This window comes from Diabrotica virgifera, chromosome 10 (genome assembly GCF_917563875.1).
Source record: "Diabrotica virgifera virgifera chromosome 10, PGI_DIABVI_V3a".
Lineage (NCBI taxonomy): Eukaryota > Metazoa > Arthropoda > Insecta > Coleoptera > Chrysomelidae > Diabrotica > Diabrotica virgifera.
In genome coordinates, this window is record NC_065452.1 from 76,521,948 (window position 1) to 76,535,782 (window position 13,835).

At 31.6% G+C, this 13,835-nt stretch overlaps 2 protein-coding genes across 2 annotated transcripts; one reads left to right on the top strand and one right to left on the bottom strand.

Annotated features, from left to right (window-relative positions):
* Positions 1–4,174: 4,174 nt before the first annotated feature.
* Positions 4,175–5,908, top strand: LOC126893072 (uncharacterized). Its single transcript, XM_050663014.1, has 2 exons — positions 4,175–4,676; positions 4,926–5,908. The coding sequence occupies exons 1-2, from the start codon at positions 4,385–4,387 to the stop codon at positions 5,906–5,908; spliced, it is 1,275 nt and encodes a 424-aa protein (XP_050518971.1). The 5' UTR covers positions 4,175–4,384.
* Positions 5,909–11,536: 5,628 nt separating this feature from the next.
* LOC126893073 (uncharacterized) lies at positions 11,537–13,363 on the bottom strand. Its single transcript, XM_050663015.1, has one exon. It carries the CDS (start codon positions 13,361–13,363, stop codon positions 11,537–11,539), a length of 1,827 nt encoding a protein of 608 aa, XP_050518972.1.
* Positions 13,364–13,835: the final 472 nt, after the last annotated feature.

The window sequence follows — 13,835 nt, forward strand, 5'->3', positions numbered from 1 at the left end:
TATAGGGCAGGAATTAGAGACTAGCAGAAAAAGACAGAGGATAGAAAGAACTGGAGAAGCACAGTCAATAGTATCGAGTAGCAGACTGGGACTAATCTGCTCTAAAAAGATGGATCTAGATAGCTTTTTAGCAGCTCAACCCCACCTGGTGTATTTAGCCATTTAATTTTCATATTACACATTATTATTGGTACATCAAAAATTAAAAGGACGGTGCCTGTAATAAAATCTAAAATTCAAAATTTAATCAAGAAAAATAATAAATATTAAAATTTCCTATAAGTTCAAATTTATTTATTAAAATTTTTGATATAATTTTCATAAATAAATTACTTACTAATAACACTTTTTTAATTAATTCCAAAAAATCCATTTTGCAGCAATAATAAAATATTAGTATTTGTAAAATAAATATCAATCATATCATAAATACTACAGGTTTACAAAAAAAAAACTAAATTTCGGACTATTTGACGAAACCATGTTACAAGGGGGTTTTTGGGGTGGCTGATCACGAATCCGGGGTCCGCTCACCTCTTTCACGCCAGGTAAAGGTCATTTCAAGGTCAAATCAAGATAAATCGACAGTCGCTCTGAGAAAGTATATTAGGGCGTTTTTGGTGTCGCTGATGACGAATCATTAGTCCGCTGACCTCTATCACGTCTAGTTCAAGGTCAAATCAACATAAATCGACACAATCGCTCTGAAAATATAGGGGTTTTGGAGTCACTGATCATGAAAACTGCGGTCCGTTGAGCTCTACCACGTAAGGTAATGGTCATTTCAAGGCCAAATCAGGACAAGTCCACAAAACTGATTTGACCTTTAAATGACCTTTACCTGTCGCGGTTGAGCTCAACGGACCCCAGTTTTGTGATCAGCGACCCCAAAAACCCCCTAATATACTTTTTCAGAGCGATCGTGTCCATTTATCTTGATTTTACCTCGAAATGACCTTGAGCTAGACGTGATAGAGGTCAGCGGACACAAATTCGTCATCAGCGACCACAAAAACCCCCTAATATACTTTTTCAGAGCGACTGTCGGTTTATCTTGATTTGACCTTGAGATTACCATTACCTGACGTGATAGAGGTCAGCGGACCCCGGATTCGTGACCAGCGACCCCAAAAACCCCCTAGTCATATGGTTTCGTCAAATATTCCGAAATGTATTTTTTTTGTAAACCTGTTTAATCAAAAGAATATCAATCTTTTAATTTAAATAGACAACTTTAAAACATAGAACTGCATTCACAACTGTATTCACAGTAAAAGTTTCAAAAGATCAGACATTACGCTTAAAGTAAGAGGTAAATCAGCAGACGAGTCGTTGTGACTTCCAAAATATGACAACACCGCTGGAAGTGACAACGCACCTTGAACTACCCTATATATGGAAGCCATAACGTATGCTGTACGCTTCGGTATATACGTATATATATACAAAATTTATTTTGGTAAATCCTTTCCCCTCAATAGGTAGACCCATTTTATAAGCCCCCCTTTTACCAAATACACAATTTTTAAAAAATAATTCCTAGTAGAAAAGGTGGAAGTCGGACAGCCTCTTCTGTATACCGGAAGTCACAACTTAACGTGCATCAATATATATATATATATATATATATATATATATATATATATATATATATATATATATATATATACACATATAAACGCTCTTATACAGGCCCGTACAATATATATTTTGAACGTTTACAAGCCCGCAACTACCTTTTGGAGCCCGACTGCGGGTTTCGAAACGTCGCCCGAGTATCTAACAACCATTGGATTCCCCTTACTTTCTTACCCAACTGGACAAATTTTTGCGAAGGCTTCACAACGTACAGCTTATACATACACTTATACAAAAAGTTTCCAAAATCATGCGGTAGGGGGCGCTTTCGTGTATAAGTTTTATACATTTGAACTATTATATTTAAATAAATCGCTATGAAGCCCGACATTTGACAACGCCGCTGGGCTTGAAAACGTGCGTGAAATTTATTTCCACATATATACCATTAGGCGTAAATCACAATTGTTAGAAGTAAGAACGACACACATATATAAAGATAATCAATCTTAAAAATACTATACAGAGTGCCTAATTCAATAAAGAACACAAACATCGGTGTAGCTTCTCAGGGACACGAGTGGGTAATGCCCACCTTGGAAAAATCGACAGTATTGGTGAAATATAAAGTTCTCCTTCTTTTCATCTTGAAAACAAAATTTGATACAGTATTTAGTATAAAATAAAACAAATACATTGTTTTATAATAAAACACCCTATACCTATATATGTATTGTTAGATATTTCTTTACTCGATTTCATTGAGTAAATTTCCTGCAACAGGTATTACAGATTTAAAAAAAAATGTCTGAAAAACCAGAAAATAATACAAAATAAAAAATAAAATATTATATTTCGAATTATGGAAAAAAATTTAAACTGAAAATACAAACAGCTGCAAGAAAAAAAAGTACAAAAGTAAATACGAGTACTTCATTAAATATTTGGTTAATAGCTATTTTACATTTTATCTTATTTATAATTAATGCTGAGAATGACTAAAATAATTATTAAACATTGAAATAAAATTAAACGTTTATACTAGCGCAGTGCAAGTCTAAAATATTTAAAGTAAATTAGCAATTGTTTAACCTTTATAACAGTTATAAACAAAAGCTTTCACTGTGGCCCACGTCTTATCCTTGAATAAATCTTTATGTTTTTTCATTATCAACTCGGTTTCTTCTTTTCTCGGAGCTTTTTTGTTTTTTATGTGATCTTTGAAAGCTGTTTTCAATACATTTTTTTGCTCTGAATTCCACTTTCCTCGCTTTCCTTTTTTTATACTATTTTCCCTTTCATCTAAAACATAACAGTTTATCTTTCATTCCACGTTCTTTAAATCCTTAGTTCTGGATAAGGAAAAATAGATAATTACCTAATACCGCATTTTTCATTGCTTGTTCTCCGAATTGCTGTTCCCACGTCTCTTCTATTTCATTTTCATTAATATTTTGATCTAAAAACAATATATATATTAAATCTTCATGCCTGCATATATTAATTTTTTCTAGTAATCCTAATGAAATATCAACCTGATTTGCTAAAGTTACGTGGTGAGTAAAGCATGTTTTAAATTCCTCCATATTTCGTAGATACTAGTTAACGTATTAACTGAAAATTTAAGCATCTATATTTTTTTAACGGGGCGAATTTTGAAAATAAACTGAAATATAAAAATTTTCATTGCACTATTGTTTGTGTTCCGAATCAATATTACAGTAATGAATTTGGCGCAGTACTTCGTGTTCTAATGACAGCAAATAACAAACGATTTCATTAACCTATTAATTTTCAAACAAAATATTCACTTTTACGGTATTGGAATTTATGTTGTTGATTTTACAAAAAACTTTATTGTCATAAAAAAGTTTCCTTCATTCTGGTACCTTAAAAGAAAATAAATAATTATGAATTTCTTACCATGAAATAAAGGTTTTTCTGCTTCAGTCTCATCCAGCAATGATTCATTGTCTGACAGAGTTATTTCGTCAAGGGATTTTCCTTTATACTTTGCTACTTGTCCACTATTAACAGCGATAAGTAATTTGGCAACTTTTGCTGTCTGATACAAGTCTTGAGGAAGCCTACGAGACAGAACTAGTTAAAGTATCAGAAGTACGTACATTTGAGTATGTAGCCAAGTAGACTGACCTTTAGTTTCTGTTTTTTAAAAGAGGATTGGAAAACAGAACTTTCCCATTAAAAATGTATGCGAAATATGGACAGTGCCACAAAAAATAGGTAATAAGCACGGTTTTTAAATAAATAAAGCAAAATGAAAACGTTTTTGTACTACACATGAATTTTTTTAAATCAAAAATGTAGTAGATACTACTTGATTTTGGTGTAACTTGTTTAATTGGAACAAAAGCAATGAAATTAAGATTTTAAACCCCAAATACTATTCTAAACATATAGGTTCGATCCCCTACGGTGTAAGAAGTTTTTTATTTTTTCTTCAGATGTAAGTTGTTGTATTTTTATATAAATAAACTCAAATTGTCATTTATTTATGACCTGTGAATTATGATTCATTATTCACGACTAAATAAAGTTCATAATTATACCATTGATTAAAAAAACCCATAGATAGCTCACCTCTTGGCAACCGAAAGACGTATCAACAACTAGATGGCGCTACTCGAAAACCGTATCGAGATTTCTCATTCTCTCTCTGACTTGCGAGGAGGTAGGAGTAGTGTCAGGGCCGAACTTACCCTATAGGTGTATTATCTGTGACAGGCAGGTGTTGTGACAAATTAGAGCGGAATTTTATAAAAAAAGGACTCATATTTTAGACAAAATGGCCTCTGTAACTCATAAGTGTGTTTACGCGGGATGTTTTGAAAGAAACGATGGAACAAATAATAATATATCTTTCTTTAAATTTCCACTGAAAGACGTAGAGCGTACAAAAATTTGGCAAAAAAACTGCGGGAACATTGATATTTTATTGATGGATATCACTGACCTTATACAGAGGGTAATTTGCCAGCATCATTTTGCAGTGGAACATATTTACCAAAGTGGCCAAAGAAAGTTATTAAGGAAAAATGCTGTTCCTCTAAAATTTACACAGTTAACAACTGATTTAGGTGAGTACTCAATTTTATAAATATTTTTATGTTTGCCTAATGCGCTTTGTCAATGAGAATACTACAATTAAATTATATTTTATATAAAATCAGTGGATATTGAATGATTTAAATATTTTATACAATTAAATCAAAAGAGATTTTTTTTAAATATGAATGCGTTGTTACTATCACTCCAGAAATAATGATGATGCTTGTTTTGCTTTAATTAAAATTACACATACATTTCAATGATTACACCTATTTTAGGTGATATCCCACCAGTATGCTCTACATACGTTTATTGCGGTACGAAACGTAAAAGATCTACAAGTGACGATTGTATGGTTAGGTCAACTCCATCGCCTAAGAGATCAAGTAGTACTCTCAGTGATATTTCCAGTTTTGAAATTAATTTGCCCACAAAACTTGAAACTGAATTGACGGAGAAGGTAAAAAAATTGGAGTATCAAGTAAATGCTTTAAAGAAGAAGTGCCGTCAGAAGAACAGTCAGTGTTGTAGAAGAACAACAAAAAACAAAAAATCGGCAACCAAATTCATGTTACAGGTACTGTTAGAAAATAAAAGCAAATACGTGCACACATTTGTTAATATGCAGTTTTCACACAAAACTCGTTCACAATGGAGTCACAATGAAAAGGATTTAGCTCTGGCCATTTATTATAAGTCTCCTAGTTGTTACAAATTTTTAATTAGATCTCTTAACTTTATATTACCTTCAGTAAAAACAATTCAAACTTGGTTGCGTGTCATAAAATTAAGAACTGGTTTAAACACTTCCTTAATTGACAAGTTGAAGAAAAAAGCAGAGACAATGGATGAGTTGGAAAAAATTTGTGTGTTAATGTTTGATGAAATTTCTTTGAAAAAAAAATTGGAGTACAATAAATTAGATGACATTATAGAAGGGTTTCAAGATTTAGGTGCTTTAGGAAGAACAAACAAACTTACCAACACAGGTCTGGTTTTCATGATGCGCGGCTTGCTACATAACTGGAAGATTCCGATTTGCTATTTTGTTACAGCAATACATAGCGACAACTTAAAAAACATTGTAGTTGAAGTTGTTTCAAAATTACAAAATATTGGGTATATACCAAAAGTGTTAGTGTGTGATCAAGCATCTAATAATAGAGCTTTATTTAAGCTGTTAGGCGCATGTAAGGATCAGCCTGCAATAGAAATAGGAAATCAGAGGATTTTCACTGTTTTGATACACCCCACTTATTAAAAAGTCTAAGAAATAATTTTCTTAACAAAAAGTTGACGTTTTTTGCCGATTCTAACCAGATATCGTGGCAAGATATTGAATACACATACAACATCGATAGAACCAATGTGAGAGCACGATGCATGGTGAAAATAACAGACGTTCACATAAACCCTAATAATTTCCAAAAAATGCGTGTAAAATTATCAGCCCAAATTTTTTCCAACTCAGTTGCCTCAGCAATATCAACAGCAAAATCTGTAGGCCAGTTACACACCAAAACGGCTCCTCATACTGCCGAATTTTTAAAAATTATAAATAATATTTTCGATGGTCTTAACAGCAAATATTGTAGTGATAGTAACCCAAACAGAAAGCCAATGTCAACTTTAAGCAAGTCAACTGAAAACTTAAAAGCAGGTTTAGAATATTTTAAAAAAATTAAAGTTTTTGAAAATCAGAAAGAGAGAAATAATATTCACTGTCTACACGGCTTTCAGTGGACAATTTTGTCAGTTTTATGTTTGTGGGAGGAACTTCAAAAATATAATGTGTCATATCTTTTAACATCTTTTCTGAACCAAGATCCTCTAGAAAATTTTTTCTCTATTGTGCGCAATCGGGGTGGTTACAATCCAACACCTAGTGTTAGTCAGTTAAGAATTGCCATTAAGCATAACACAAATATTAAACTAAAAATTGCTTTAGACAATGGAAATTGTGAAATAGCACAAACTGATCATTTAGATTTAACCCACGAAGTAACCAGCGTCGAAATATCTGCCGAGTCCATTGAAACCCAAACAGTTCATGTAGAACAATCTTTAGACATGCAAAAGGAAAATAATGACAACCAAATTTTAAGCACGGCACATTCCAGCAAATGTAGCATAACAAATTTAGAAACGTGTGCTGTTACATATGTCGCTGGTTATATTTACTATAAGATTATAAAGAACTTGAATTGTGGTAAATGCCAGGAAGACTTGCTAAAAGACAACAAAATTCTATTACAGAAACACGAATTAATGTTACTTTTCAGAGATTATGGCGCAAATGAAGAAATAAAGTTTCTTCAGAGACCATCAGATTTGTTTGTTACTATTACTACAATATTGTTAGAAAAGTTTCACGAGGCTTTTAATTTATTTAAAGTAGATAATGCAGTTTTCGAAAAAATTGAAACCTATGTGACTAACCATATTTTATTAACTACTAATTGGCTTAAAAGCTGCGAAGACCATAAAAGGAAAATTATAAAATTTTTGGTAAAAATCAAACTTTTTAAAACTTGTCAGTGGTATAACGTTAATGAAAGCAAACAGAAAACTAAAAGGGAAAAGATTCACAGAAAATTACTTATTTTCGATAAAAGTAAAGGTAAACAAACATCAAAATGCAAAAATTCGACAAATAAACAGCAAAAAATTCAACAGACTGACAGCCACAAAAGTAAACAAACCAGAAACGTCACAAATTGTATTTAAAATATGAAAACGTCTTTTTTTCTACCTAGATCTTTTCAATGTACTGAGTTTAGTGCGTTCATAAAAATAACATGTGTTTTTACTTAATAACAGGCGGTAGCTGGTTTGTCTTTAGTTTCGTGCGTGGAAGAGAATGATGCTAGATAAAAAGTATATGTTTTATCTCGCCGGGTATGAATGACGCACGGGTAAATAACCGTGGACTTAACTGTATGTTAAACTACACTATTAGCTTTAGTCTCTATATACAGTAGATATTAACAAGTATTTTATAATATCAGGAAAACAATATCAGTATGTCTTAAAACCTTGGAATCATATAGAAAACTTTTTTATTAAGTTTAGGGAAAAATGTATTATTGATAAAAACTTGCATGTCTCAAAACTAAAAATAAAAGAATCAGATGTCAGATATTATGAGTCGTATACCAAGTTTGTTAAAAAATATTAATTCTTCTCAAGAGTCATATACCTTCATTTTTAAAGCACTTTCATATAAATATTAACGTGGTTTTTAATTGTTCTCGACTTTTAATAATAATAAAATGTTTCAATATTGTCAACAATGAAAGTACTTCTTCAGAAAAAGAAATAATAAATATATATCTTTTTTTCCCAATATTTTAATTTTACAATCTTATCACAGTATATAGAGGTTCCCTCTTTATACTGTGATCTTAGTTTGAAAAGAATTAACATTCAAATATACTTATTTACTTTGTTTTTAAATATGATCTCATTAGTGATGTTTTAAACTTTCTAATCCTGTCTGTTTAATCCAGCTTTTACCTATTGTTCCTAGGCAAATGGCCTTCAACTATTTATATGTTGGAAATTCCCTGTCACTTTATCAAGATATGTATGTACTTACATTATTCATTTTGAACGTTGGGAATTTGTGGTATTTTTTCAAAGAAAGATAATAATCTATTGTATTTGGTACTCACCACTACTTTTTTTTAAAACATCGATGTCTTAATTCTAGAAAGTCCTTAGATAATTTTTAAATGTAAAAAGTATGCGATCGAACAGTAAATCATATTGATTTTAGTTCACCTCTGTACAATTTCTTATTTTGCACAGACTTCTATATTGCCTTTTCTAGATAAATTGTCAATTTTTTGTAGTACAATGTTACTATCAGAACAACATTTATATCCTCTTCTTCTTGTCGAAGTTCCTTCTCATATCGAAGGTTGGCCATCACTACAGCTATCCGTACCTTATTGGCGCCTGCTTTGAAAATATCTATTGAGCTGCAACTATACCACTCTCTTAAGTCTCTCAGTCAGGAAATTCTTCTTCTACCTATGGATCTTTTACCCTTAATTTTACCTTGCATTATGAGCCTAATATCTCATATTTCGCTCCTCTGGTAATTTGGCCTAAATCCAGCTTTCTTGTATTGATGTTCTTTATCACCTCGCAATCCTTTTGTAACATTGTAACCTTCTTAATACTTTTGCATTTGTAACTCGTTAGATCTAGGTATTTTCAAAATCCCTATATAGCACTACATCTCAAATGCTTCCAACTTATTTATATTGTCTACTTTTAGTGTCTAGCTTTCCATTCCATGTAACAAAGTCGAGAACACGTAGCATCCTAAGGCTCTTATCCTCAGCTACAGAGGAAGATCTCGATTAACAAACATTTTTTTCATTTTTATAAATGCTTGTCTTGCAATTTCAATGCGTGTCCTGATTTCTCTAATAGATACATTTTGGTCAACGTTTTTATTTACCCAGGTTCCTAGATATTTGCAGTTATTTTGTAAAAATTTATAGCTATATATTAGGTTTTATTTTCGGTAAATTAATAATGTAGATATTTGAATACTTCAACTATTGCGATTAATTTAGCTGTAGTTATAGTAGTATTATTGTCTAGTTTTATAACATTTTTATTTATTTATTTAATTGGAATTGGTAAATGCCATACAGCCAGTCACAACATGATACAATTTTCTAAATATAATCTTAACTATTATAAAACTATAGCTAAAACTACAGTAGAAAACTATAATAGAAACCAATAATACCATTGAATCACGGTTTTTACTCCAAATTTTAAATAACCGCTTGGGTTGACACGAAATTTTGGAATACATATAGGAAAGAAGAAAAGTAATTCTAAGCAAGTTAATACTTTTCGAGGTATTTGCGAGTAAATATGTTCATTTTTCAACAAAAAAAAAAACACTTTTTAGGTGGGTTTTTGCAAATAACTGAAAAAGTAAATATGTATTTTACCGAAAAAAAGGTTTCCAGTAAAAATATAGCTTCTAAAAAGAGAAAAAAATGGTGTATGTATGAACTCTCTAGACCCAGTAGAAGCAAAGTTGTAACTAATGAAAAATAGTTTCATATCTGTCAAATTTCAAAGCAAATATTTCAACGTGAAATAACCAAAAAAGTTTACACTTTTTGGGGAAAACTCAGTACGACTTTTTTAAAGTGTTCAAAAAAATATTCATTTTTGTTTTTTAATAAGTTTCTAGCATAAAAAGTAAGTTACGCTCAAAATAAAGTTGGTCAAAAAAACTCGGGAAAATCAGCCCCCAATTAGCATTTTAAATCAAATTAATCGTTACCGCTTCCCAAGTTACTTTACTTATGTATTATTTATACTGATCTGTAAGTTTCATTTGTTCAAAGGGCTTATTTTTTAACAATTTTTTTTTTATTTTGAAAAAAATGTTTTTTTCAAAATAACTTAAAATTTATTAGTGACACCAAAAATCACAAAGAGTAAAAAAAATGTAGGTTTTGCTTTTCTGAATATTTTGGATTTTTTGTTTTTCTGTAAGGCAAAAATTGGTTAAGATGTGGCTGTTCAAAATTTGCATACACTCGTGATTTTTGACTAGTTCAAGCCCTTTCAACTAGAGCTCCTTCAAAAATTTCCACTTTGAACCGATGAAACAATACATACACGAGTAAAGCAAGTTGTGATCTTGTGAAGTTGTAACGATTAATTTCATTTAGGATGCTAATTAGGGGGTGATTTTCACGATTTTTTAACAAAAAAATAGGAACCAAATATATTTTGATCATAACTTGCTTACTTTTGACGCTAGAAACTTAACAAAAATAATATAAATAAACCTTTTTTAAACACTTTAAAAAAAGTTGTAATGAGTTTTCGTCGAAAAGTGCTTCATTTATTTTATTATTTCACGTTGAAATATTCAACATGGAATTTGACGAAAAAGAACTTATTTTTCAATGACTCGAAATAAGTATTGACGTAGTGAAAAAACTCTATAGAACAAAAGTTGCTTAGAATTAGTGATTTTAGGCACTTCTGAACTTATCTTGAACATATATTTTTTCACTCCCGAGAAGGGGTGATACTGAACCATAGGGCCAAAGCACACATCGGTACATCATTTGTTTTTCTTTGACATCTTAGCTAGGCGTAAGCCAAATTTCATGTCAATCCAAGCGATTCTTTAAAATTAGGAGGTTTTTTGCAATATTTTACCGTGAGTGAATGGACTAAATCTGGAAATAAATTATGTATCTTAGCTTGAAATATTTTAGTTTGCATCAATTCTGGAAATTAATTTGTTTGAAAAGTTACAAAAAAGTAATTTACATGACATGTAATTTATCACTGCTAATTTTATTATGTATTTTATATTTTGTTATTCCTTTGTAGTGTATTGATAAATAAATCATTTTTAAAAATCCTCTACTGTTTTCATTAATCAATTTTTAGCGTTTTTTCTGAAGTAAAATCGGAATTCCATAATATAGATTACAAGCACGTTAAAATTATTTGTGAAAATGCTGAATGCCACCCTTATATTGTCGTCTATTGCACTGGACAATGGCTGGAGCAGGTAACTCAAATTTATTTTTCAATCTTGGCAAAGATTTCAATTAATGTCGCCACCATACAGTCAGGTAGTACTTAGGCTTGAGGGGTAAAGAGGTGTAAGTAGGCGGAGTTTAACACTGAATTCGTTTTTACCTTTGAGTGAGGTATCTATGTGTGTGTTTATAATCAATGATTATACTTGATAAAACACAAGTGAATGTAGTTTTTAAATGGTCGTTGATAAAAATGATAAAAAAATTGAATTTATAATTACCTATAATACGATTCATGTGTTTTTTTGGTGTGTCCCATGAAAGTAGCAAACTGTTCCATTTCGTCATCCAATATTGATTGCTTGCAATAATGTGGCAATTTGTTTTCTTAAACGGGTTGATGTAAACAGAGTTGTATCCGAAACATCAGCTTTTGTCGCCAGCTTTTTCACAATATGATAGCCACTCAACCACAGCTCTGTGTTAGGATTACCAAATAAATACGGATTTGTCGGAGTCACACAAATACTTCGGAAACTTAGAAGAAGTTCAATGAATTTCTGAAGGTCCGGTGGAAATAAAATTGCAACAGGTCTGCTTCCTTTTCCACCGGTCACTACTCTTTTGTAATTCTTGCACAAAGTTTGTTCAGTTTTTGAAAGACAATCTAGAAACTCGGTTTGCTGGTTTTCACTGACTGTTGAATTATAAGTCTCGGTTTTTAGGTACTGAATTTCCCCAATGCGCTTTCTATTTATTAATAATGTCAATGCTAAGACAGACTCGATCAGCTTTCGATAGTTCAACTTAATGTGGATATTCTTCTTCAATGCATCTGAAGCTTGATGGGCTTCGTTCATTACAAAAGTTTGGAATTTTATAACATCTTGGGTCAATGGCAACAATTTTGGAGAAACATAATTATTTTCCTTTAAATTTTTCAGTGCAAGGCTTGAAATCTCAGATGTCCAATGGTTTTCAATAAGATTTTTTAAACGCTTAATGTCTTTAAGACTTTCTTCGGCAGTAGTACAGATTATAATAGGACTTTTCTGTATAATATTCTTTGTAGCTATGTCACAAACTTGTTTAAGCGTGGTCCCCATGTGTAGTGCCAAACTGCTCGCTTGAAAGGTTTTGGTTTCTTCACAATATCCGCTAATAACTTTTACAGCTCCGACAATATTATCAAAAAACTGTGGTTTCAAAGCATCAAATAGTAGTTGAATTCCAGTTGTATTTCTCAAACTTATAAGAAGTCGTCCCAATTCTCTCATTTTATTTGAGATAACATTTCTTATTTGAGCACGTTTGTGCTTTCTTAGCAAGCTTTCAGCATATGAGCAAATGAGCATATCTTTCATAGCAGTTCTTGAAATCTCGTCACTTCGCATAATTGGAAAAACTTCTTTTTTTAAACGCAAAGAAGCAAGAAAATCACCGTGTACACCTGAACATACAGTGAATACTTGTGATAAAGATAAATGATTTTCACGTTTGACAGTTTTACATTTAGATCTGGCAGGACATTGCTTTCTATGTCTTCTTAAATACGTTCTTCTAAAGAATCCCATGCAATCGGGGCAAGAAACAAATAATGATGTATCTACATCTTCAGCTTCCTTGGGTCTTCGTACAGGTCTTATATTATTAGTTGATAAGGAACTAACAAAATTTCCCTGACGGCGAATAGCATCTAACAATAATTTTCTTTTGTGGTAATTTGGAGGAAATGACGAAAATTCCTTAACAGCACCTTGATCACAATGTCTTCTAATCAAGTGTCGTGCAAAATGGGTTACATTGTCCAAGCAATACGGACATGTTGTTTTTTTGTCTTGTGAACGACTGAAGTGTGACTCAACTTTAACATGAGAGGGTCCTACAAATTTACCGAAGTTAACTATAAAAGGGTCTACGTGCTTACTTGTAGTTTCTAATTCAAAGCTTTCTTCTTTTGGTTTTAAATTTTGATCAAGCAAGGTAGTAGTTGTGGATATTTCATTAGACTTGTAAGAATAATTGTTGCTTATATATTTTTTTGTTTTTTTGGTACTTTTACCTTCAGCTTTACTAATTCTTTCATAACGTATAAGCGGAAATTCTTCATTTTCCTCATCATCGCTTGAAGGTAGATACTCACTCCCAGAAGATCGAGAAGGTTCTTCCATTTCATCAATATCATAGTTTTCTTTAGATTATTCTGACTGTTCTCTTTGTCTTCGAGTTACATTTCTTAGAGGAGAGTTCGCTCCTAAAATGTCCTTACTGGTGATGTCTGATGGTGGTAGTATTTGTAGATCTTCCAATATAACTATTTTTTTCTCCATTTCTTTATTGGGTCTTTGTCTTCGAGGTACATGTCTAAGAGGAGAGTAAGCTTCTAAAATTTTCTCACTGGTGTGGTCTGGTTGCGGTCTTATTTGTTGATCTTCCAATACAACTATTTTTTTATTTATTTCTTCATTGGATTTCTCAATATTGTGTCTCTTAACTAGCTGTACATCTTTTTCTTCATGATCTTCAAAATCATAGACATCTTTTAGCTCACCTTTTGCAGCAGCTGTCAAACTTAGATGGGTTAATGCTTTATTTTTATAATATGTTTGTAAACCCTTTGTTGTCTCGTAATCTGGTAAAAAA